Source organism: Rhincodon typus, chromosome 20 (genome assembly GCF_021869965.1).
Source record: "Rhincodon typus isolate 14 chromosome 20, sRhiTyp1.1, whole genome shotgun sequence".
Taxonomy (NCBI): Eukaryota; Metazoa; Chordata; class Chondrichthyes; order Orectolobiformes; family Rhincodontidae; genus Rhincodon; species Rhincodon typus.
The window spans coordinates 14,823,813-14,851,385 of record NC_063351.1 but is presented as its reverse complement, the minus strand read 5'-3'; the positions used below and the strand labels follow the sequence as shown (position 1 = coordinate 14,851,385).

Here is a 27,573-nt window from a genome sequence, read left to right as displayed (position 1 = left end):
TAATCGTATTATGGGGAATTACAGGAAGCAAGAGGTTTGCTCTGTTTTATAGTGTGGCTTCTCTACTGTCGCAATAGTACAACATTGAACAACATTTATTCTCAGAGCAAGAGCAAAAATCTGCAGATAACTGAAATCAAAAACAGAAACTCTCAGCTGGTCAAGCAACCTCTTCAGAGAGAAAAAACAAAGTTCACATTTTAGGTTGATGGCCTTGCATTAGAACTGAAGAAACATGAAGAGATGTAATAGATTTTCAGTAAGCACAGGGGTAGATAAGGGGGTAAGATCAAAGGCAACATCTTTAATAAGATGGAAGGCGACCAGTAGTGGAGACTAAACCCAGATTAAGTGCTTCGAGGAATATCTGCATTCAGACTGCCATTGTGACCCTGAATTTCTGGTCGCCTGTCTTTCTAATTCTCTGCCCCACTCCTACTCTGACTTTGACTTCTACACTGTTCCAATGAAGCCGAACATAAACTCAAGTAACAGTGTTGTCACCATTTAATTCAGCATTTTACAGGCTCTTGAAATCAAAACCGAATTCAACAATTTCAGATTTTAACAATTACTCCCATACATTTGAGGTAGCTGGTGGTGATGATTCTGGTTTTGCTATTTGCACCTCCTCTCAAGTTTTGTTTGTTTCTTTACCAGCCTTTTTGGTATCTCTGTTTGCCATGCACCATCATACCTTCTTTTTTCATTTAATCTTGCATCCCATATACTGTCCCCATCTGCCTCTATCCTTGTTTCAAACCTGACACCTCTTACTTTTTCCACTTTCGACCAAAAGTCAGTCAACTGAAATAGTGGATGTGCTCTCTCCACAGATGCTGTCTGACTTCCTGATTATTCACAGCATTTTTATTCCTTTTCAATTACATGGGCTGACCCCAATGAATTGAAATTGCAAAATGATATATTTTCTGAAGGAGCAGAAATCACCTGCAGCCTTTCTACTGAACACGGGTCTGTTGGATTAAATACAAGGAAATGTGCGTCCAGCCAATAACACGTGTTGTGTTTCTGAATAAAAACCACACTTTGAAAATTCGCTTAGCAGACTTGGCAAGGAAAAAGCGAAATACCTTTTACTTACTGATATTAGGGCTGTATGGATTATGGAGTGAAATTAAATCTAAATACTGCTGCATTGCTTGCAGAGAGTGTCCACACGTCTTCTGGACTACAGAGGCAAAGGGATTCCTCACAGAATGTAGCCATTTGTCCTTACATTGTTGTATTTGAAATGAGCACATCTTAAAGAGGAACACTGCAGGCATTTGCAGTGCAATGGGGTTCCCAGACCCCCAGACCCAACACACATTGAAGACCACTTCACTGTGCATAAAGCTGCCTACGAATATACTGAGGGTGTCTCACGTGGACCTTTTGATCCTTGGAGACATTAATTAGCCTCTAACGGGATTGGTCATTCTCGAAAGAAGATGGGGATTCACCAGTCTAATGCATTCGTCAGGATTTAAAGTGCTGACGTCAGGGATGGGACCTGGCTGGAAATTTTCACAATCCATTAAATCCATTGCCTGCTGTCAACCTTGGAGCACTGCAAGCTGCAGAATTACCAAGCCAAATGGGATGCCTAATGCCTGGATCTGACTTGGCAAAAGGGGCACTGCCAATTTCACCCCTTCTCTCCCAACCATCAGTGATGCAAATCTAAAACAGAAGACAAAAGGCCAGCATGGGGAGTGTTAGCAAGGAAACAGTTGAACAATACTTGGAGAACAACCCACAATTCACCAAGGAATACTTTAACAGGAAGCTCAGGCCAGAAACGATTGGTGCAATCTTCAATGGGACAAAGGTGGGATTGGAGGATGGGGTCTCCTTCAAAGACCTGTGCAAGTTGGAAGAGTCTGACATTGTTTTTGAGCTGGTCAAGGAGCTGCAGGATGACTCCAATGTCGAGAAGCAGATGCACAAGGTACTGCAAAGGATTGTCGCTCTCGTCTGTGCAGACAGAGGCAGCTTGTTCATATTCAGATCAAGGAATGGTATTGCAGAACTGGCCACAAGACTCTTTAATGTGACCAGAGACTCCAGTTTTGAGAATAATCTTGTGCTTCCCCAAGGCGAGATTGTTTTCCCTTTGGATATCGGGGTAGTGGGATGGACAGCAAAAACCAAGAAGATTCAGAATGTTCCTGACGTTACAAAGGTCTGTTGCTGTCAAACATTTGACATGCGTTCTATAATATGTAGTAGCTATGCTTAATTCAAACCAGTAATCTGTACAAGAAACTTCCTTGAAAGAGTTAACTAAGACTCATTGTTTACAATATGTGAATGTTACAAGAAGTGTAATGGTGTGGAATGCAAGATATAAAAGCAAAATACTAATTAATCTCCTGTTTTACTCCTCCATCTGTGTCATCTTTGCATTGGGAGTTGCGTGGCTCCCAGTCTCTTTCTTGTAATTAACAAAACAGGAATCAATGGGTATCAGGGGGCAAACTCTCCACTGGTTGGAGTCATACCTGGCTCATAGAAAGATGGTCGTGGTTGTTGCAGGTCAGTCATCTCAGCTCCAGCACATTTCTGCAGGAGTTCCTCAGGGTAGTGTCCTAGGTCCAGCCATCTTCAGCAGCTTCATCAATGATCTTCCCTCCATCATAAGGTCAGAGATGGGGATGTTCGTTGATGATTGCACAATGTTTAGCACCATTTGTGACTCCTCAGATCCTGAAATAGTCCATGTTCAAATGCAACAAGATCTGGACAATATCCAGGTTTAGGCTGACAAGTGGCAAGTAATATTCATGCCACACAAATGCCAGGCTATGACTATCACTAATAAAAGACAATCTAACCATCGCCCCTTGACATTTAATGGTGTTACTATCACTGAATACCCCACTACCAACATCCTGGGGGTTATCATTGACCAGAAACTCAACTGGACCCACCACATAAACACAGTAGCTACACGAGCAGGTCAGAAGCTAGGAATACTGTAGCAAGTAACTCACCTCCTGACTCCTCAAAGCCTGTCCACCATCTACAAGGCACAAGTCAGGACCGTGATGGAATACTCCCCACTTGCCTGGATGAGTGCAGCCCAAACAACACTCAAGAAGCTTGACACCATCCAGGACAAAGCAGCCCGCTTGATTGGCACTTCATCCACAAACATCCACTCCTTCCACCTCAGTCCTCAGTAGCAATGATGTGTACTATCTACAAGATGCACTGCAGAAATTCACCAAAGATCCTCAGATAGCACCTCTCATGCCCACAACCACTTCCATCCAGGAGGATGAGGGCAGCAGATACATGGGAATACCACCACCTTCAAGTTCCCCTTCAAGCCACTCACCACCCTGACTTGAAAATATATTGCCGTTCCTTCACTGTCGTTGGATCAAAATCCTGGACTTACCTCCCTAATAGCATTGTGGGCCAACCCACAGCAGGTGGACTGCAGTGGTTCAAGAAAGAAGCTCACCACCACCTTCTCAAGAGCGACTGGGGATGGGCAAGAAATGCTGGCCAGTCAGCGACTCCCACATCCCAGAAATAAATAAATAGAAGAAAAGCCAGCCATGCTAACCACATAATACCGTGTTCCCCTTGATTCTGTCGATAAACTAATTATGACTTGGCTGCATTGAATGTTGCATATGCAGAAGGTTGCTTACTAGCTGGAACTTTTAAAGTTGTGACAGTAAAAATTGGATAGGTCTGTTTTTCTGATGTCATTAAACAGTTAGAAGTTTGAAAAGTGTAGGAGCTCCAAAAGACTACTTAAACTCTAAAACCAGTTTGACACTCCACTGGAGCTATACAATGTTGAAAATGTTTAGAATTGGTAGGAAAGTTGTAGTAGGAATGCATCTGATTTTTTTTCTTTATTTGTTGAGTAGATGTGGGCAGCGCTGGCTAAGCCAGCATTTATGGTCCTTACCTAATGTCAGAGAGCAGTTGAGAGTTAACCACATTGTTCTGCTCTGGGCCTGGAGTCACCTGTAGGCCAGACCAAGTAAGGATGGCAGTTTCCTTTTCTAAAGGACATTAGTGAACCAGATGGGTTTTTACACCAATCAAAAATGGTCTTATGGTCACAATTAGGCTAGTTTTCTTTTTGTCCCAGATTTTTATTGAATTGAAAATTCACCACAGGTCACAGTGGAAAGTCAAATCCATGTCCCTAGAACATTAGCCCGGGGCTTTCGGTTACTGGTCAGGGACATTACCACAATGCTACCACGTGCCTGAAAGATAACTATTATCTATTAGAACTGAGAGGTTTTCTGACAATACAAGACGCTCTGTTTGTTGTGCTTTGTCTGGAGAAAAGCAAGAGCTCTAATTTGACTCACAAATAATCTTCAAGCCACTTGAAGTCTGCCATTGATACATAAAGTTTTAGAATAGGTCACATAGATGGGTTCTGCCTGTGCAAACTGCCTTCAGACACTAATGTTTATAACATATTGGAAGACTTTGTAAAGTGACATGTCTGGTGTCTATTTTTTTTGGTTTCCTCTGTAGCTGGAAATACAACAACATCTTGCATTGATATAGAACTGTTCATGTATTAGAGCAACAAGGCACTTCACAGGAGCATTATCAAACACAATTTGACACTGAGCCTTATAAAGAGATAATGGGTCAGATAAGCAAAAGCTTGATCAAAGGTTTAAAGGAGGATGGACAGCTTGAAAGGTTTAGGAAAAGAATTCCAAAGCTTACTGCCATGATAACTGAAGGTGTGGATGTCAAAGTTCTCTGAAAATTGGCAATGGGAGGCCAGAAGTGAATCAACACAGAGATCTCGTGGGTTGTAGAAGTGAGGGGGATAACAGACATGAGGAGGCTACTGAGGGAATTCAACACAACAATGAGAATTTCAAATTTGAAGCACTGTGGGATTAGAAGCCAAACTAGGGTTGATGGGTAGGTAGGACATGGTCAGCTGAAATTTAAAAAGGATGAAAGATGGGATGCCATTCATAGAAACAGTATTCATTAATTTTCGTTACTTACAGTTGCACTTTATGTGGTTGTAATAAGTATCAGTGTAAAGTTTTGCTGCTGTTTTTAATCCTAAATCCTAATACTTTCTTCTGAGAGATAGCAAGAACTGCAGATGCTGGAGTCACAGATAACACAGTATGGGGTTGGAAGAACACAGCATGCTTCAGCTGATATTTTGCTCATGTTAAAACCAAAATATCATGAAGAATCCTTTTCAGTTCTATACTGTAATTATATCATGTTTGATTATTTATCTGGACACGTATGTTTACACTGAACATGAACCTATAGTACCCATACATATACAATTATACACAAATTTATGTATATCCCTGAATATATGCTATTCGTACACATATGCAATACTTGCAGTTACACCACCTAGTTACGCACTTGCTATGTATGCAAATATGAATGCACACATGCTACCCATGAAAATATAATACCCATATTCACAGCTACCCATGCATATTTCTCTACAAATGCACCCACACACACACACACACACAACTTTTATTAAGTATAGGTCTTCCAATTAACTATGTATTTTCTAAGAACAATTTAGGGGAGGCGATGGCCTAGTGCTATTATCGCTAGACTGTTAATCCAGAGACCCAGATAATATTCTGGGGACCTGGGTTTGAATCTCACCACACCAATAAATATCTGGATTTAGGAATCTAATGATGACCATGAATCTACTGTCAATTGCCAGGAAAAACCCATCTAATGTCCCTTAGGGAAGGAAACTGCCATCCTTACCCGGTCTGGTCTACATGTGACTCCAGATCCACAGAAATGCCCTCTGGGCAATTAAGGATGGGCAATAAATGCTGCCTGGCAAACGATGCCCTCATCCCATGAATGAATTAAGGAGAAAAGAAGTCACAAAGGTTTGGAGCTATTCTCTATGGCTTGCACTGAAATACTGTACAGTGGTAAAAAGAATAATTCCACTCGATTAATGCCTTCCAAAACAACTGAGAAAGGATTTTTGTTGGAGAGATGCCAGCGTACTGGAGGAAACCATTATTCAAAAAGGGATAAACCAGGAAACTACAGGCCAGTCAATCTAACCTTAGTGGTGGGGAAACTATTGGAAGCAATTTTCAGGGACCGAATTAATCTGCTGCTGGAAAGGCAGAGTAGCCAGCATGGTTTTGTTAAAGGGAGGTCATGTCTAACCAACTTGATTTGAATTTGAAGTAACCACGTGTGTTGATGAAGGCAAAGTATTCAAAGTAATCTACTTGGACTTCAGCAAGGCATTTGATAAGGTCCTGCATAGCAGGCTGAGACTTAAGGTAAGAGTCAATGGGATCCAAGAAAATTTTGGCAAATCTGCTCCAGAGGGTGGTGGTTGAGGGCTGTTTTGTGACTGCAAGCCTGTGTCCAGTAGGATTCTGCAGGGATCAGTGTTGGGGCTCTTGCTTTATGTGGTGTATATATACATGATGTAGATGTAGGAGGGTTAATGAGTAAGTTCACGGATCATACAAAAATTGGTGGCGTAGGAAATAGTGATGAGGATTGCCTTGGAATATAGGAGGATAGAGACGAGCTGGTCACATGGTCTGATAAGTGGTAAATAGAACTTAAACCAGATAAGTGTGAAATGATACACCTAAGAAGGGAAAACAAGGCAAGGAAATACGTAATGAATGACAAGATCCAAGTACCGAGGATCAGAGGAACCTCAGTGTGCGTGTTCGTCAGGCCGTTAAGGTAGCGGAACAAGTAGGTAAGTGGTTAAGAAGGCATATGGGATATTTAACATTTGTTATTGACGTATACCATTTAAGAACAGGGAAGTGATGCTGGAACTGTATAATATATTACTTAGGCCACAGCTAGAATATTGTGTCAGTATTGGAATCCACATTATAGGAAGGATGTGAATGCACTGGAAAGGGTGCAGAAGAGATATACCAAGATGTTGCCTGGGCTGGTGAGTTTTACTTATGAAGAGAGATTGGGTAGATCTGGTTGTTTTCCTTGGAGCATAGGACACTGAGGGGAGATGTGATTGAGATGTGCAAAATTATGAGGGGTATAGACAGAAGGAAAATTTTCCACTTGGTGAAGGCATGAATGATCAGGGACCATAGATTCAAGGTAAGGAGTAGGAAGATTTATAAGGTTATGAGAAAAAATCTTTTCACACAGAGGGGTGGAATTCTGAAACTCACTGCTTGTAAGGGCTTCATAACATTTAAGAAGTATTTAGATGTACATATGAGATGCTGAGGAATACAAGGTGCTAAGCACTGGAAAATGGGATGAGAATAGTTAGATGGTTGTCTTTGACTGGTGCAGACTCAATAGGCTGAAGAGCCTTTTTCTGCACTGTAGGGCTCTATAAATTCTGACTCTATGATACTACAACTTAGTAACCTGCAAACGCTTATGTTAAATTAAGACAATGCATAATCCTTATAAACCCATGAGGTTGATTGAGGGAAAGATCAAGAAGGATGAAAAAGTCATGCATTTCTCAGGACATGTCTTGCACTTGCAATTTGTGTTTCTCATGTGGTCAGTACATACAAAGTAGCATCTTTGATGGGAACACATTGGTACTTGAAGCATTTGGTCTCTGATCCTGGAGTTTACCAATGCAATCAAATTGCCTGTATCCGAATTATTTAACTTACTGATCATTCACCAGAATGGTGTTAGAACTGTGCCTTTCAAAGAGAATCAAAACCATTTTGTTTTAATTCTCAGAAATGATGTAAAACAAACAGTATTGATAAGTTATACACAATGGCCTGATTTTGTTTTCAATTGACTTCAATAGAGAGCAAAATTAAACTGAGTATATAATTTATGGTCCATTGAATGGAATAGATTAGACTTTTGGTAAAAGTTAAAATCACAATAGAAAACTTTCAATTATCTGCAAAGATCTCTTACATGGAGGTTGAGCTTTCTTACTTTATGCACTTATTATAAGTTCCTTTGTAATGTTAGTTGTTGAAAATTATCTCACCAATAACTGGCCAGTAAATCCAAAATTGGCTTCTGTAGCCTTGAATTTCCTTGAATTTTCTGCCATAGCTAGAGGAGTGCCAAATGCTTATTCGTGTGTGTAATCAGAGTCCAAGAAAATCTGAAATTTAATTTATATTTGAGATGCTTTCCAATTATCAGCAACAGAGTTAATGAAGATTCTCAATATCTTACCCACGATACACAAACTTTACCAGCTTAACTGTAAATGCCTAACCCCTTCCTGACAGCAAAATAGATCTCTTCCAGATTTTCACAGACTGACGTTTCCCTTTTCTTAACTGGCAGGCTGATGCATACAAACTTTTATTGAAATTTCATAGAATGCAGTTCAACTATTAAAGTATCGAGTAAAAATATAGATTTATCAGCTTTAGCATTTCTTCCTAAAATTAGAAAAATAAAGGCCATGCTCAAACTCCATGAATGGAGGAAAATAGTCTTGTTTTTTTCCCAACATACGGAATTCTAAATGAATGAAGAACATGAAATTCACTTAATGTTTAATTACAAGCGCAGTATTATTTCAAGAATGACCTATAATAAATGTTGGAGACTAACAGAAATGTCACTGTGGTTTTGTCCTAGGATGTCCACTTCTCCAAATTTGTTGATAAACAGACTGGCTACACAACTGTTAATATGTTAGCTGCCCCTATGATGCAGGGGAAGGAGATATTAGCAGTCATGATGGTGATCAACAAAATTGGTGAACTACAATTCTCAAAAGAAGATCAAGAGGTAAATGAAAAGAACCATCTAAGATTTTTGTGTAAGTTGAAAGAAAAACAAATCTATTGACTATTTAATTTTTTATTTCTAGGTTTTTACAAAATACCTTAGTTTTGCATCTTTAGCATTGAAATACTCACACTTGAGTTACCTCTACAACGTGGAAACCCGACGATCCCAGGTAATATGTGTTACATTATAATAGATCCTTTTTAAACTTGAATCTTTCACTAATACCCATCTATAACATTTTAATGATTTTCACTGAGGCTGGGATGGGAATTCAAGCTAGAGCTATCACACTTGAAATATCACTCTTTTGCTGATAACTATGACACTTTAATCATTCTCAGATATCAACTGTTTTCCAATCATATTACTCACGAATCAATGAAAGTTCTTTATCTGACTTTCAATGCGAGATCTGCATAAAATCATAAAACATATTGCCAAGTATGAGCACTTTCTTTGTTCAGTCACCTTGTTGTCCATTTGCTCCAATTGGTGAGTAGCCAAACCTGTGCTTCTTAAAGGCACCACTGGTGACCACTCTGCAAAAAGACCCCAAATCTTTTTATCATTTACTTTTTGGTGTCAGGATGAGCAGGCTTAAACTAAACGTTTGAAAGTCTATGTGTTGTAGAACTGGATCCATTTTATTGTTTATTTTTGCTGGTTGAAAGTAAAATTCCTCAAAACGTTTGGTTCTTTACACCAGACATACCTTTTATGGAAACAGGAAGGACAAAAATGTGAGCCTTCTGCTGCTGAGTAGTGTGAATCTTCCTTTTCTACTGTCAGGGAACAGAACGCAAGACTGCTGACTCAGACTGTTGCGTTAAGCATCTTATATCCCAGTTCAGCTGTGTTAACTACACCTTTCATGAACATACAAGTGTTGGGGTGTTCTGGTCTGACATGAACAGCGTTACACATTTTACTGATTCAGCTCTTAGATCTAATTTTATGGAGATCAGACAAAGGCAACATTTAGTTGCATTGATGCCAACCAGGTTTTACTTTGCTATAAATAGAGTGTAAATCCAAAATGTGTAAAGGGACTCCTAAAACTTAACTTGTACAATGTAGAAACCACAAGGTTAAGCGGTAGATGCAGGCCATTCAGCCCACTGAGTCTGTTCCAGCATTCAGTCAGCTCGTGGCTGAACTGATAATCCTCAACTCCACTTTCCTGCCTTTTTCCCATAACTTTTGATTTCTTTACTAAGTTTAAAAAACAAACCTAGTTAGCCTTGAATATACTTAATGACCCAAACTTGGCAGCCCTCTGCGGTAAAGAATTCCGTCGGTTCCCCAGGCTCTGAGAGAAGAAACTCCTCGTCTCTGTTTTAAAAGGATGACTCCTTTTCCTGAGATTGTGCCTTCTAATCGTAGACTCTCCCAGAAGAATAGACAGCCTTTCCACATCTAATCTGCCAAGTTTCCTAAGAATCTTGTGTGTTTCAATAAAGTTGTCTTTTTTTCTAAACTCCAATGAGTACAGGAGCAACAAACTCAACCTCTCATCATAAGACAATCCCTCCATATGGGATCAACCTAGTGAGACTTCTTTGGACAGCCAGTACATTTTTCATTAGATAAAGAACCCAAACCTGTTCACAGTATTTTAGCTGTGATCTAATTAGTTTCCCTGTAATGCTATCCTCTTGCTTTGTAAGCTTAAAATGTTCCTGTCCTAAATTAATTTAAAACCCTCTCCACAACTCTAGTTATTTGAGTGTAGGCAAGAAAGTCAGCTGGGACCATGGCACCCAAGGTACAGTTTTTCACAATTGTTTTGTGTTGAATGGTAAGCCTATGAGCTCCCTGTGAGGGATCTACCTTGTTCCTATTAGTGAGCCAAACTGACTAGTCCATTATGCAGCGCAGTTTGGGTATCAGATTATGAAATCTGTCAAAGTGGGTGGATTTGCTTACCATCTTCTTTGGTAGCCATGTTACCCATTCTTCCATCCCAAGGAAAGAAGTCACCAGTTGGTCATTGTACAATTGATAAGCCTGAGGGGTTAGTAAGTACTTAGTAAAGCCCTTCGTAAATGACATGGTGAACAATGACACTCATTGTTAAAATATATCATGCATTGCCACTATTCATCTTTTCACTGTGTTATGACCAGGTGAGGAGGAATTGGCTCCCCTCTCTTTAAACACTTTTTGCGACTGTCCAAGAAGGATGATTTCTTCCTTAGTATGCAACAATCTCATTTTAATACTAGCTGAAAATGAAGAAGCCAAACTATAAGCTTTTCTTGAGTGAAAGACGAAGAAATTTTAATTCCCTCAAAAATAATAATAATGCAAGATCACACACACACAAACACAGGTAATAAGCTTACAAAACAGAAAGTGTCTGATGCAGACAGGAAGAGTAGGCTATGTAGGTTTTTTTTTAAAGGGTCCTTTGAGTCTTTGGGGTGTGAGATTTTAAATAAAATAATACTTAATTGTTGACCTATATTCTGCAGCAGCGGTGAAGTTTGTAGGTCTGTGTTCTTTGCGAATAGTTGTTATTCCCAAATAGCTTTCTCGTGGGGTATTGATTTTGAGCTGGAGAGAGACAGGGAGAGAAGAAAGCCTTGCACAGCCTCCTTGCTACTATCAGTTCTTTTTTTTTCACTCTCTGCTTTGCTGATCAAAGTAGCTGCAGTTATAGGCGAATTTGTATATTCCAAAGTCTGTTTCAATATCCTTCCAAACTTTGCAGGTAACTTCAGGAAGAATCAAAGGTTATTGGGATGGGGGGTGCTGGGTGAAGGTGGAGTGAAGGTGGGAGGAGATGAGATTGTGGGATGCAGAACACAAACATCTTATTAAAAACCAAAATAGCTACAGATACTGTAGATCAGAAACAAAAACAGAAATTGCTGAAAAGCTCAGCAGGTCTAGTAGCATCTGTAAAGTTAACATTTTGAATTGAGTGACCCTTCCTCAGAACTTATTGACTGGTGTGGCAGGGTTGATGGGCTGAATGGTCTGCTTTTGCTCCTATTTTGTAAGTTCATTTGTAATTAACCTAGCATCTCCTAATACATGAATCTATCACGCAAGTGTGAATTAAACAGGATATGCAAATTTATTCAACTCCATTGTCTTTAGCTAACGTCGTAATGTTAATGCAGTTAGTTTTATGTATTCCAAAGTGCTCCCTAGACTTGCCTCACTCTGTTGTCAGGTGATCATAGAGGCCACTTTAGACCAGAATTTGCCCTCTTTAAAAGCCTTTTTTGTTAATAAAGATCTCGGGTATTAAAATGGAAGTTCAATATTGAGAGTCCATTTTTGTAATGATTATAACAACTGCAGAAATACTCACCATATCATGTTATGGTGAGTTCACCAATTGGTGGCACAGTGTTAGCCACAACTTGTATAAGCACGAAAAGTGGGTACCTTAGCACATTCTCAAACCCCAACTCCAGGTAATACCCTTACAGCAAATCTGAGTTATCTCCTCAGCTGTTTGACAAATCCACCTTCAGTATAATGAAAAGAATTACATTGAAAAGCTTGTGAGATACTGTTCGCTTTGATGTGCCAGCTGTCTAAACCCGTGTGACGTGTTAGGTTTACTCATCTGCTTAATTCTAATCATTCAGAGGCTTTGGCAAAGAGATAGTTCTTAAATGTTGAGAGGTTGGAAAGCATAAATGTACGAAGGAACTTAGGTGTTCCTGTCAATTAGTCACTGAAGGCTAAAGTACAGGTGCAGCAAGCTGTTAAGAAAGCTAGTGCAAAGTTAACCTTAATTGCAAAAGGATTAGATTGCAGGAATAGTGAAACCTTCCTTATTTGTATGGAAGTTTGGTTAGACTGCACTTGGGGTACTGTGTGCAGCTCTGGTCTCCTTACCTGAGGAAAGATATTATTGTTATAGAGGGAGTACAATGAAGCTTCACCAGACTTGTTCCTGGGATGGTCAGACTGTCCAATGAAGAGGGTTTGGGCAAACTGGGCCTGTATTATCTAGAGTTTAGGAGGTGATCTCATTGAAACTTAGAAAATACTTAAAGGAATAGACCAAGGTAGGCTGTTTTCCCTGGTTGGGGAGGCTAGAACAGGGGGCATAATTTAAAAATAAGTGGGAATGCCACTTAGGATCAAGTTGAGGAGGTTTTTTTTTTACTTCAAGGATGGTGAATCTTTGGAATTGTATATTCCATAGGATTCAGTCTTTGAGTACCTTTAAAGTGGAGGTTCATTGGTTTCTGATCACCAATGGCACAGAGCGAAATTGGGGATAGGGTGAGATAAAAACTTTGGAGTGTTTGAGAGCCATGAACATATTAACTGGCAGAGCAGGCTAGCTGGGCTGAATGGCATAGACCTGTTCCTATATGTTCATTATGAAGTTGACCCATCTGATGGAGCTCAGTGCGATGTCAATATTGAATGAATCCCTTCTACACAATACTTTATTTTTCTGCCACAAATTCAAATTATTTTGGATCTTTACCCAGCCTGAAAGAAGTTCTGCTCTCGAATGTCTTGAGAGTTCTGAACCACCAAGGAAAGCTATTTAGATACACATCTTATGAAAGTAAGGTAGAGGCACTGCAGTCGTACTGGACCACAGAGCTGCTGTCTTATCAGAGAGACGACTGATGGTGGTTTAACCTGAGGATCACCATGCCTCAGGTAAGGGGGAAGGTTGAGAATGTGGGACTTTAATGGTAACTTCAGCTGGTGCAGGAATTTAATTTGTGTTGCAGTCACTCTGCATCATAAACCAGCTGTCCATCCACTAATATCTTATTACACTACAAATTTATCATGTTAGGACTTTTTCAGTGAAGAAAGAAAAGAAAGTTTCTCTGCAGCTTCTCAGGGTAGTCTGAAAGGACTGTTCAGGCTAAAGTTGGCATCCAATAGAGCATCCAGATACCACTATGAATTAACATTTATTATGGAAGCTCCTTGTATCTTCCACCAAATAGATTCAAGATTGTCTTTTACTCCATGCAAACTCTTTATACTGCAGTTACTGTAGCCTGCACCGCACCCCACTGGCTGGCTCATTCATCATGATAGAGATGCAGACATGACAGAATACAGGACTGCTCCCCAATAAACAAGTCGATTAAAATTTTGAATCCTATCAGCATGAATAGGTTACACCCAGAGTTGGAGAAATATATCAGGTGAATGAGTTGCTTTGCTGGACCCATCCAGTTAGATACCTCCAATCTGTCACCTATAAATGATCCAAAAGCTGTCAAACCAAGTATCTGAGATGGAAAGACATCGTAAAACATTATATATCATGGAGAGCATAGCAATGAGACTAGCATCATCACCTTTCAATAGAAGATAAAACTATTACTTTGGACCAATTGAAAAAAACATGACTAAGATTCATAATCTTTTGTTAGGTAAGATTATCGGAGGATATGGATTGAAGGCAGAAAAATGGAAATGAGGTGCAAATCAGTTATCATTTAATACAATGGCAGAACAGTTTGAGAATAGGTACACTCCTGTTAATATGTTCCTAAATATTCTTGCTTCCCCAGTGTTCATTAGACTATGCTTTATGCCCAACAGACAAGATTAATGTCCTCACTAAAAAGAGTTTTCCATGCCTGTATAAAACTCAGGATACCTGGATCTATAGTTACTGTGCGAACGCTTCCTAAGAGCACTGTGGTTGTACCAACACCACATGGACTGTAGCAACTCAATAGAGTAACTCACTACCACCTTCTCAAATGGGGACAAATGACAAATGCTAGCTTTGCCCAAATCTCTTACAAGCATATAGAGAAGAAAAATATAATTATCAGACTCAGGGTGGCAAAATACTTTGTACCCACAGATTCTGTAAACGTCTGTTTGTATCCCATCAATAGATCCTTCTGTGCTCTGCCAACAAGGTATTTGAAGAACTTACAGACATTGAGCGCCAGTTTCACAAAGCTCTATACACAGTTCGCATTTATTTAAATGTCGAAAGATATTCAGTTGCTCTTCTGGACATGACTAAGCAAAAGGTAACAATTACAATGATGCATCTTTTCTCTTTTAGTTTGCTATTTAAAAATGTCAGCCACAATTAAATGGACGATAACACATTGTTTAACTAAACAAATACAATCCTATGAAATGCAATCCTAGGAGTTCTTTGATGAATGGCCAATCCAGATGGGTGAGGTACCTCCTTACAAAGGCCCGAAGACCCCAGATGGCAGAGTAAGTTTATGCACACACCAGTTCAAGCTCAGTCCCCAAAACGAATCATGTGTTAATGTACCACTAACAAACAACTGTCTCTCAAACTATGTAGGAAATCAACTTTTATAAAATCATTGACTACTTGTTGGTTGGGAAAGAGGAAATCAAAGTCATCCCGTAAGTATAACCAGGATTTAGCAAATCAGTAAAGTGTCTTTTAATAGCGGGGACAAAATCATAACAAGAAATCATCATTTTAATTCATTTTGTACTTGTAGGTCACCTCCAGCGGATCACTGGTCCCTTGTGAGTGGACTGCCAACCTACGTTGCTGTGAATGGCTTTGTAAGTTAATTTTAATGACAATGATTCACTTTGTTGGTATTATTTGCTTTCCTTTACTATCACCACTCCATGGGTTAATGTTCACCACAGCAGCCATTGGCATCCACAATCAATATTCAGCTCAATGTGTAGAGGTGGCCTGCATTATTCTGCAAAACGAACATTTATCATTGTAATATGATTTAAAAACTGGAAGACAGCAAAAAGTTCATAATGTAGCAGCATTAAAATAACAACAACATAAGAGTGCTTTAGATTTTAGTCTATTTTACAACCAGAATCATATGCATAAAGTAATATAGCATATTTAGCATACTAAATAAAGAAATAAATTGGCTTTATATGCATCATTTGTGGTAACATTTTTCCAGAGAAAAATACATTCTAGGATTGAACGTGGTGGTGGTAGGTGGTTTAACATGGGTGTGCAGGTAATGTTGGGAGTGGGTCTATAGATTACATAGACAAAAATTCCAAAGATTTTGAGAACCAAGATCTAGCTCGCTGATTCCCAGCTTTACTGAGATGGCACAATCTGGGCAGCCAATCTGCTCCCATCAAACGGGATGTTGTTTGACACGTGTTAATAAAACTGCAAGCACTGGCTTTAACCTGCCTTATGAGTTTATCTGTGGCTGATGGGTTTTCCTGGGTGTCGGGAAACATGGTAACTGTCGTGAAGTGTGGATAGCCACAAGGGAGGCAGGAGCTTTCATGGCCCTGCTTGTGGGGCAGCAGGTGTTGCCCTGCTTGGGAATTCTGTCCAATTCCTCTCTCATACAAACCCCATCTCCATGCCTAGAACTGGGAACTGGACTGGGTTAAGGAGCAGCCTACATTTAGGATTAATGTCCCCTCCCACCCAGGGGCCGCAGACTGTAAACTCCTCTAGGATAGCTCCCTGTCTGACTGGAACGCCTGCTTGTCAATCAGGCTGACCATTGGGTTTGGACCTGCCAGAGCCAAAAATTTCACATTGTGGAATGAAAAGCCGGAAGTCCAGGTTTCCCAGATGCTAGTGGTATTCCCTGCTCCCAGCAGACCGTAGGTAAAACTTTCCTGTAAACATTCTCCTTCACCTCACTCACTGTAATGTAGCTGTTTAATACCATTTGTCCCTTTATCATGTGCCCCACCACTATCACTACCTCTTGCTACCCCTGCAAGTTTTTTTTTCACATCTGATTCAAACCATGTATTCGTATGTGGTATTGCCTCAACCACAGGAGGTTGTTGAGATCCAAGTCCCAGAATATTTCCTGTGAGTTAACCTTCTTGCCATGTTGGACTATGCTGACATTTTTTAGCCCATTCATATTCATTTATGCTGTGGAGGTCATCCCCCAAAGCCATCATCCTGACATCTTTTCTATGATGTGGACTCTTCCTTCTCCAACCTGCCCACCCTCCCTTCTCTTAGCTTGCCATACTGCTATTGTAAGTTTGAACCATTTTCTTTTTGGAACTCTCTGCAATTGCAGCCCCCAGTCTTGATTTAAAATGGGCTTTCTATGTGCTGCCCCCCTCCCTATGTGCTGCACAGTCCCTGTGCTCCTTCCTGGCCCATCATTCCAATACTATCTACAGCTAATACTTGGCTTTCTTCAATCTCCCTCCTCCTTTACCTCCAGTCTTCTGCCCAACGACGGGCTGGTCTCCCTTAATTCAGTGGTGACACTTGCTATATCCAAAACCTTAAACTCCCTCCCCAGAGGTCACTCAAATCATTGGTTCATACTCTCAGTTGAGCTAATTTTTCTATCTGCCTGCATGTCTCTTAATTGCTATCAGTTGTGTTTTTGGCACCACAAATTCCTTCCACTCTCTCATTCCTTCTGTCTTCTAGTGTTACTCTTTTTCATCTTTCAAAACTTCCAATATCCTTCCCTTGACAAACATGGTGTTTTCTTCCCTTTTTTAACCCATGTTTATCCTCCCTGGTTAGAATCATAGAGCCTTACAGTGTGGGCAGGTGTTGTTATGGACCAGACCAAACCCCCTCAAAACATGTCGAGCCTAGACCCTAACATTTTCTTTTTTTAAATGTAAGTGTTAGCATTGCGTTCCAGATGCAATTCGATTGGTCAAACTACCAGGCTTAAAACCAAACACGCTTTATTTATACATTATAGTTAAAAATACAATAAAAGAAAGAAGAATTGGAATAAATTAACTCTATTGGAAAACGTAACAGAATAATACATTATTTAATTCCTGAACAGCAGCTGTTCCAATATGGTAACAACCCATAAACACATCCTTGGCAAAGGCAAATTCAGTAAAATAGATTTTCTCACATGCAATTCTCCAGATAGAAGAAAAAAAATCAAGAGAAAACTCTGTGAGAGGGAGAGAGCTCAAGTATTTTGCTGTAGATGGGAGAGATGTATTGCAGCTTTCAAATCGCAACAGCTAGTGAAAGCAAAACTAAAATCCATATTGGCCAGTCTGAAAAGATAATTGGGAATAGGTCTTATTCCTGGTGTCATCAAACATTTGGTAAACATCACTTTACAATTTGTATTATTTTCTTTGTAAGATATTTTAGTATTTTCTTCCATTTTTTTTTGTCCGAGCTAAACTATTTCCTTTGATCTGGTTTCTAACTTCCTCTTGCTAGCTTCAAGATTTCAGGAAATTAATTATCTGATTTATTTTTTCCTTATTTCTGTGTGAAGAAATGTTCACTTGAATTTGATATGTTGTTGTGATTGCAAAGCTGAGAATGAGTTTCTAACTTCTGGATAATTCCAGAATGAATCCACATGCGCCACTTTCAGGCAGAGGACACTTGGATTTACAATGTATCGCCCTATCACAGGAACAACCATCCATAAAGTATTGTACGTAAAATAGCGCTCCTTTGATTTCAAAACAAAGGTTGACTACTCAGTTTAAATGTAGTTAGTTTGAGTCTTGATTGGATATCACCACAATCAAATGTAAAAATATCCAACAAACCCACTCTGTGTTATCTTTTCCATTGGTAAGATGAAGCTTACACGGTAATTTGTTGCCTGTAAACCCACTAATAGCGGTCCTCAGCTAACTGGAAGAAAAAGTCCACTTTATTTCCTCTAACCCAGATTAGAAGTGTAAAGGAGGGACTGTGTAGGTTGCAGTGAATCAGAAGTTTTTCTTTCCAGCCATTATTTGACCTGAAAACAGCTCAGGCTGTAAACTTTCTTTCTCTAAAGGCCGCAACAGTAGCAAAGGCATTGCGTCTCTATGATCTTTGCACATGTCCTAGTGTGCACGTGCTCAGTGCCTATAGTTCAAAACTAAGTTCCAATGTCTTTCAAAAACCCCCTAGGTACAGCTGATACAGAACAAAAATTATAAATGGATGCTGTAGTTTGTGCTCTTTTGCACAATGGATTTCATTCAGCTTCTGCCCAGAGCTATACTCCAACATAAGAGTATTAGAAACAAAACCAGAATATGTTGGAAAAACTCAGCAGGTCTGGCAGCATCTGTGGAGAGAAAACAAAATGAACATTTCAGGTCCAGTGACCGATTCTTTTACTTTTTGTACAAGAGCAATATGCTGTTTTTGGAGTTCAAAGCAAACAATATTTATTTCTTCACCTTCATACATAGGAGAAGATTAGATCCACTTACAGCAAAGATGTCCCTTCAATTTCTACATCCGGATCTCGTTTGTGCATAAGATTGGTCTCCGTATATCACAATATAGCACCCCCTACATATTTTCTGTCTAAAAACACTTTTATCTGTACTCTTTATTTAATTTCCATCAATGCTTTCTTTAGCCATGTAGCTATTGCTGGATGAATTCATTTTTGTTCTAAGTCTCTCAGGTGGTTACTCATGGATATTTGGTCAAAATCCAAATAGAACACATTACTGTATGCCTTTATCCTGTGTTATTTCTTCAGTTAACTTTACAGAGAGGGTGGTTTGCATGTGGAATAAACTTCCTGAGAAAGTGGTGGATGTGGGTATAATTACAATGCTTAAAAGACATTTGGATAAGTACATGAATGGGAAAGGTTTGGATGGATATGGGCCAGGAGCAGGCAGGTGGGACATGTTTAGTTTGGGATTATGTTCAGCGTGGACTGGTTGGACCAAAGAGTCTGTTTCAGTGCTGAATGACTCTATGACTCTATTTGGTGGCATGGCCTGCCTTTTAGAAATTTGAATTGATAGATGAGCAAGCATTTGGAAAGGAAGAATTAATTTCATCCTGTGTTAATGAATAATCACTTACTAGCAACCGAAGTGAGACCAATCAGCCCTTCATCTCCTGACTTATCCCTGTCTCCTTTTTTGTTTGAGGGCAGGAGGGAAGGATTGTCACAATTTCCCTGCTCTTTGATACAATTATATTTTCCACTGAGGTTCAGAAAGAGATTGGTAAATTTATCAAAAATGTTTGTGGTTTTAGAAAATGTGACTTCAAGATATTAATTTGGAACAAAAATGCATGTGGTATCTTTTATTCAGTATCATATGAACCATTGTCTAATTGTCATTAATCTGAATTTTGGCAGATCTGCAACATGATGAATGCACCAGCTGATGAATACTTCACTTTTCAAGTAAGTGCAGGAATATATTTGTTCTATGTGTTTTACACAGCTGTTATTTAAATCAATGTCAGTTTGTTTAAAGAAATTGAATCAAATGATCAAAAAGATCCCATTTTAAGATCTTGTTTGTCTCACAGTAATGGGTCCAAGAGTTCCACATATAGTGAATTACTTTGAGCTGTAATGGAATTTATGTATACTCATGCAAATAGCCATTATGCCAGACTAATCAAAACAAAGAAACAGTACAGTGCCTGCTCTGTCTGATATTTAAAACATCGAATCCTGGGAAACACACAAGTGATCAATCAGGAGGTCGATGCTTGAGTAGTAATGTTCTGATGTAGGTTGAAATAGGTGTATCAGCCGGAATAGTGGAACAATTCTCTGCTGTTAAATTGATCATGCCTTGGAATTTTTTACATTTATTCTAATCATCAGGCGGACCTGAATTTTAACTGCTCACGGAAGGATGGCACTTTGACAGTGTAGTAGTTCATCATTGGTATGCTAGTTTAGGTTATATGTTCAAGCTGGAAGTGGAGCTTCAACTCATAATCTTTGAACACAAAGAAAAGTGTGTTATCAATTCATCAAAGCCCGCAAAAATAGTTTACATTTGTCACAACAAATAAGTGAATGCTTGAATTCAATCAAAATTTGCATTCTTTTGCTTACTAAGTTGTTTTCAGCTCAAAGACTTGTTTCAGGCTTTTAGCAGGAAAGCATAGAACATTCAAATACAATTCCTTTCATGCATTACACAAATCAAACTCTGTGGAGGTACTGAATTTATTTAATTATAGGAAGAAGTACATTGAGAGAAAAGGTGGTATAAATCTTCAAATTGATGAGAATAATGGATAAAATGGACATAGATAAATTAGTTTTACAATCAGCCTAAGTTAAATCAATGTCCTAAGTACAAAATTAAGCAGTCCCATTTCGACCAGAAATATTGAATACGCCTTTCCATGCCCTTTAATTTTCTATCATTAATAGTTAGTGCTGTCAATTACGCACTAAACATTGGATTTGAATGCATAGTTGATTTACGATGAGATAGATTTTGAATGTAATCCTAATGGGAATATCATATTTTCAATACGATTACACGTGGTTGTGTATAGCAACTGGATGTATTTTTGGGAATCAGGAAGAAACTTTCTCTGGGTCTTAATTCCTGAGAAGATCATGTTCTATTTTGTGCAGACTCAAACATGAGATATTGGAAGAAATGGACACAATAAACCTGTTCCTCCCATATTTAGTGTTCTAATTATTTTTGCTGCATCATGATTGAATGTAAAACAGTCTAATTCTGAAGTAATATTTGGTTTAGAACAATAAACAGGTATATACTTTATGTTATATTATGTTGGGAACATTGACACAATCAAATTTAAAAAAAGATGAATCCCCATATCATTGTGTATGATTCTATGCCAGTACTGAACTTATCATTAGCTTCATCGAAATAATGAAAGTGAAATTGAAATTGTAGTAAACATTTCAACATTTACTGTTTTCTTTATTACAGCATTTTCTTCACTTTAAAATAAATGTGAATTAAGTTAATATTTCTACCGCACAAGTAACTAACTTTCACTGGCAGCCAATTAGCACACAGTAACTGATGGGCATGTTAGTGCGCATGATTATTTTTTCATGGTTTATTATACTAGATCCCTTATACACTTATGGTATATACTGAGTTTATTAATTAGATCTTCGCTATGCTTATTTCTCTATTTTTATTGTTTGGACTCCTATCTTCACAACCATTTGTTAATTCTCACCTGGTTTTCTTTGATAGAAAGAACCCGTGGATGAAACCGGCTGGATTATAAAAAATGTCTTGTCATTGCCGATTGTGAATAAGAAAGAAGAGATAGTGGGAATAGCTACATTTTACAACAGGAAAGATGGGAAGCCATTTGATGAGTATGATGAACAGATCACTGAAGTAGGTAACATTTGAGATTGTTCAGAATGTCATGATGATCATTTTATTAGTTGAAGTCAGGAGCATATTTTCTCATCGCAACACCCCCACCCCCCTGCCCCAGTTGGCAATAGTCAGATGTTGTATTTTCTAAACCTGATCTAGCAACGTAGCCCAGGGGGATTATTGAGCACCTCACCCATTGACAAATCTAAGGGCCGAATCTTGGATTCTTTTGGCTTATTGTGAGTTACGTTGAATTGTTAAATGGGTTCTTGCCATGAGCCTAAGTATGTTTTCTTGCCAAATTACCAAATTTGCCATCTCTGCTCTATGAAGTATATCATATCCAAATTCCACCCCACCTTACCATCCACATTGACAGAACAACTGGCCACTCAGTGGCTTTCTTCCCAAAGACCAGCATCCCTTGCATCCATGCCACCTGTGAAAGCTCACTATGCACCTGGAGGAGCACTGGCAGCTAAACTGCTCACTTGTGAAGATTGAAAAGAGAGGTGGCTGAGAAAGGGATAGTTGGCACTATGTTTCCTCTGACAGGGACCTTGAGGTCCTGATGGAAAGGGTGGTGCAGAGCACTGAGGACTATTGAGCAGCACGGCCAGCTATCTGTCCAGTTGTGCGACTGCGCCAACTGGCACTGTAAGGCATGGCAAAGCAAGGCATATGTGCTTGTAGGCACCAGGGGAATGCACACTAAGACAACAAGTGAGCAACTCTGTTAGGCAGTCTGGTCCAAGCTGGGTTGGGAGTCTGTCACTTTTGGGTAACTGTATCCATTGCAGCCATACTGTACTGATTTTGCTGGTATGCCCTGCTAGGCAGTTCTGGGTTTCCAGGGTACACTGCTAGTGCACCAGAGAGGTGCCAGGAAGGAGATGCCAATGCCCTTAGAGGAAGGGTAAGTCTGGCTGGTGTCTGTGCATTATGCCTTGGGTTGCTGTTTGGTTCTGGTAGAATGGAGGTTGCTTAGAACAAGTGGCGAGCTGAATCTGCTGGGTTTGTGTTTTGATTTCTATGCCATGTTTCCCTGATTGCTAATTTATCGAGTGAGTTTGGTAAAGTCATAAATCACTGTCAGTTGGCAATGTGCTGCCTGTGGAAAGTGTAAAAGATGGAGTGTGATATTTTTGATGATGAGAGGGTTTCATTGAACTTCTCATCTGAGTTTGGCCCACATTTTGCCCAGACTCCACATATCCCAAGCTCCTGATAAAGTGTTGGTGGGTGAGGAAGGCAGTGGAAACATGAGCCTGCAGCAACATGACAGTTTTTTGAAAATGGGACCTTCTTTTGGAAATTAGCAGTCAGAAGATCTAAATTATTTGTGGGTGAGGTAGGACGTACATGCACACACATGTGCATTTAAATACATGTGTGGGTGCCAATATAGATCAAGTCCATCAGCCCAGAAAAAGTTTGGAGGTAGTGGAATAGCTGCTGGTGTGTAAATGTTGACTGTATTTTGAAATGCCTGCCTTGGCTTCATCCCATTTGGAGTAAAAACAGAATGGTCCTCTAATTTTCTCTGTCTCACCCTCCATGCAGCTGTGCTACCTCATGCCCCCAAAAAACCTCCTTTAGGGCCTCATGCTACACCCACACATCAAGATATGGCTTCCACTAATCCCCCTGCCCCTCCCAATCCCAGGCTTTGGCACTTGTGTGACTATTCACCCATAATACACTGCATGGAAGCAATGAAGCCGCTAGTAACATTAGGATGTGTAAAACCAAAAACTTCAAAAACAGTCTCAAGTCTTCAGATCCAGGGTGGAATCCCAATTTCCAACCCAGATCGGACAAAATGTTACCTTCTTGACTTCCTGTGATTTTGTGGGGCTAATTTTGAGATGGATCCATCTCAAAAGAAGGTCCATCAAATCACGCTGGAATTTTTGCAGAATACATCTTTTGTTTGTGATGATAACTGCTATATTCCAATAAGTAGACACAGTTTAAAGGTCTTGAAGCCTCTTTGATAAACCACTAGGGGAAGGTAAGTTTGTTAGGTAAGTGAAGGTGGGGTGGGGGGAGCTGCCAGTTGGATAGGGAGGTTTTTGGGCTTTGGTAAGGAGAGTTCAAGCTGCTTGTTCAGGATGGGGTCATTGTGAATAGTTGGGGTGGTCAGTTTCATGTTCTGTACCATAACATTGGCCTCTGATTAACAGTTACCATGTAGGTTCATGACTAGTGTAGTATGGATAAAATAAAACAAATTGCCTGATTTAAATATTGTCAGATGTTGAATGAGAAGGACCACCTTTGAAAAACCTTTTGCTGTTCACTCTTGGGGCAGGAGTGTTACTAGCTGGCCAGCATTTATTGCCCATCCCTAGTTGCCCTTGAGAAGGTGGTGATGAGCTGCTTTCTTGAACCTCTGCAGTCTGTGTGCTGTAGGCTGACCCACAGCGCTGTTAGGGAGTTCCCGGATTTTGACCCAGCAACAGTGATGTGTTTCCTCTCTCTCTAGTGGTTGAGTGTTTAAAAATGCCTCACACTCGGGAAGCTGGTGGTTTACGTTTGGGAATGTCTAATATGTGGGGTCTGAGCTGCCGTTTCCACACTCATGTGGGCCACGTAGCTGGGCATTAGGCTTTTGCAGGCGTTGAATTCTTTTTACTTTGCTCCCTCAGTTCCCACCATCCTGCCAGCACCCCCACTCCCAAATTCTTGTCATTAATTGACAATGGCAACATGATCCTTTTAGTTTTGTTCGCTCAGAGTTGGACACCCTGCCTGATTGTTAACACTGATTTCTGCCAGATCTTTGGGACCCACTATATGCTACATAAGATGCAAGGAAATTCTGCTGGAGATTGCTGACAGAAAAACTATGTAAAATTTTGACAGAACTTGTTGTTTGCCTCACCATCGGACATTCCAAGGTATTAACTGTTGAGAATGCAGTTTTAAATTTTTAAACTTGCTTGACTAAATGTAGCTGTTTGTTTACTTCAGACTCTGACACAGTTCCTGGGATGGTCACTCCTGAACACAGACACTTATGACAAAATGAATAAACTAGAAAGCAGGAAAAATATTGCTGCGGAGATGCTAATGTATCATTCTAAGTGCACCGACAAAGAACTTCAGACCATTTTGGTGAGTTCAGCAGTGGAATATTCGCATGAATTAATACAAAGCAACAATGTAAATGGAAATCTTTGCAACAATATTGTGCCTTTCAACAGAAAACAAAAGAGAAGTTGGACAAAGACGTTTCAGATTGTGAACAAAAAGATATGTTAAAGATCTTGGTAAGTTGCATTTGTAATTACATGTATAAAACCTCGCTGTCATATTGCTAACCATCTTGAACATCTCACCAGAACTTGAATTTTACTGACAGAAAGAAGAACTACCTGACCCAAGTGATGTTGAGCTCTATGAATTCCACTTCAGTGATTTGGATGTTTCAGAATTTGACCTAATCAAGTGTGGAATTCGGTGCTTCTTCGAAATAAATGCAGTCATAAAGTTCAAGATACCAGCAGATGTGAGTCTTCCTGATCCAGATTTTGTTGTATCTGTCCATGTGACTCGTTACTTGGAAGACCAGTGCTAATTTGCTTTTTACTTTTGCCTCTTAATTTGGATTTTGAGGCCCCAGTGTCTGGAATCATCATATTTTAGGTTGTCTGCAGTCCACTAGTGGACTCTAAGATCCAGATAAAACTGGGTTTTGAGTTTGTTACAGGATACAGGTTCAAAACCAGAGGTTTGTTCAAATACAATAGATGCCAAGATCCTGAATTAAATGTCCATCATGATTGTGGTTTTCTCACTTGCACATTTTAGATGTTATTGACAAAGGGATGACTAGGCTGCCACTGGTACTTTGCTTCTGTTTTTGTTTCTGCAGATCTCTTAATGGAAGCTAAAGGACAATAACTACAGCCTGTTCCTCTCTGCAGCTCACCAGCTCAATGGCAAGGGGAGCAAAGACTAGTACTGGAGGTGCTTTGAACCTCACAATTCAGATTCCCTCACTGTGCAGCCAGAAATGGTGTGCCTGAAATTCTAGACCACTTGTCTTTTTATATCACCGAACATCTTAATTAGAAATGCTCTATGTTTTGCAACAGGTATTGACCCGATGGATGTACACTGTCAGAAAAGGTTACCGTGATATTACTTACCATAATTGGCGTCATGGATTCAATGTGGGACAAACCATGTTTACACTTCTCATGGTACGATACAGTAGTTCAAATGGATCAGGGTGGTCATTTCAACAAACAACTATTAAAAATGATATTAGTTTTATTTAGAGTTCATTGTATTTTTTAAACTTTCGAATCCATTCTGCAGACAGGTAAAATAAAGAAGTACTACACAGATCTCGAAGCTTTCGCCATGATTACGGCAGCATTTTGTCATGATATTGATCACCGAGGCACCAATAATTTATACCAGTTAAAGTGAGTAGAACTGATCATTTCTCATGGATTTTAAGAACTCAGTCTTGGGAAAACTATTTATTGGATAAATTCTATTTTCCCTTGCAAATGTGATGGTGGGTGTATTCCTTGAACAGCTGCAGTTGCAGTGTGCTATTAGGTGAGCAGTTCCTCAAACATAAGCCAACAACAGTGGAAAGAACAGTGATGTATTTCCATGCCAACACGGTATGTGACTTGGAGGTAACCTTGAAGTTTCTGGTGTTACCATGCAGCTGCAGCCCTTGCCCCTTGTAATGGTGGAACTTTCACGGGTTTGGAAAATGCTACTGGAGTGTCAGCTCTGTCTCTGTTAGTAGCACCGTCGCCTCTGAACTACTTGATCCTGGGTTCAAGGCCCACTCCCAGTGCTTGAATGCATAAAAACCAAGACTGACACTCCAGCGGGGTAATGAGGAAATGCTGCACTGGCAAAGGTACTGTCTTTCAGAAAGGATGTTAGACTATTCAGGTGGATGTAAAAAAATCACACAGCCCCATTTGAAGAGGATCAGGGAAGTTATTCCTGGTTTCCTGACCAATACCTCTCTCTCAATCGACACAACAGAAACCTAGTATCTAGCCATTATCACATATAAAAAAAAGTTGGCAGAATAAGTCTGTGATATTGACACAACAGAAACTGAAATAAACCTGATACTGTGTATGACAGAGATATTATACCTGAGTCTGCATTGCACAAATAGTGGAGAGAGTTGATGTTTAAGTAAGAGGATAGCATGCCAACTTGATTGGTTTCTTGTCCTTCTTGAGTGTTCTTGGAATTGAACCCATCTTGGCATTAGAGAGTACTTAACCACCTACCAGAGAAGCTCAGAGTGTGAGGAAGTCAGGAGATGAACTGCCAAACCCTAGCCTCTGACCTGCTGGAGCCGCCACTGCTTGTGACTGGTGCAGTTTAATTTTTGGTTAATAATAATCTCCAGGATGTTGATGGTGGGTGATTTTCCAACATTGTAATGGAATATAGTTACACTCTGTATTGTTATAATTAGCCATTACCTGACACTTGCGTGGCACAAGGATTTATGTGTACCTCTCTGATGTTGTGCGGATCTTGCTGTATACAAGTGTGGACTGCCTCATTATCTGGGAAATTGCAAATGGAGCTGAACCCTGCAAGTTTATGTGTGAGGTATCCATGTAGCAAAGCTTGAAGAATCAGGACAACCTCCTGATTTGTGTTTAATTCACTGCATGTGGATGCTAGAGACATTTTCCGATTTATTCCTCTGTAACAGTGAGTGTTGACACCCTCACTATTATTCTAAGCACAAATTCCAGATCAAAGCTTCTAAATCTA

At 39.7% G+C, this 27,573-nt stretch overlaps 1 protein-coding gene across 1 annotated transcript; it reads left to right on the top strand.

Moving 5' to 3' along the window:
* The first annotated feature begins 1,708 nt into the window (after positions 1 to 1,708).
* Positions 1,709 to 26,235, top strand: pde6c (phosphodiesterase 6C, cGMP-specific, cone, alpha prime). The gene is made up of 14 exons (XM_048608977.1): positions 1,709 to 2,188; positions 8,608 to 8,760; positions 8,843 to 8,932; positions 14,619 to 14,759; positions 14,884 to 14,958; positions 15,053 to 15,117; positions 15,219 to 15,285; positions 19,803 to 19,850; positions 21,658 to 21,807; positions 24,769 to 24,912; positions 25,002 to 25,067; positions 25,160 to 25,306; positions 25,896 to 26,003; positions 26,122 to 26,235. The coding sequence occupies exons 1-14, from the start codon at positions 1,712 to 1,714 to the stop codon at positions 26,233 to 26,235; spliced, it is 1,845 nt and encodes a 614-aa protein (XP_048464934.1). The 5' UTR covers positions 1,709 to 1,711.
* The last annotated feature ends 1,338 nt before the right edge of the window (positions 26,236 to 27,573 follow it).

Bases quoted from the DNA above. Each gene is read 5' to 3' on its own strand.
- pde6c (XM_048608977.1), top strand. From the start codon at position 1,712: ATGGGGAGTGTTAGCAAGGAAACAGTTGAACAATACTTGGAGAACAAC. The intron at 21,808-24,768 runs GTAGGTAACATT...TGTTTACTTCAG, and splicing joins ATGATGAACAGATCACTGAA to ACTCTGACACAGTTCCTGGG. The intron at 25,307-25,895 runs GTGAGTCTTCCT...GTTTTGCAACAG, and splicing joins AGTTCAAGATACCAGCAGAT to GTATTGACCCGATGGATGTA.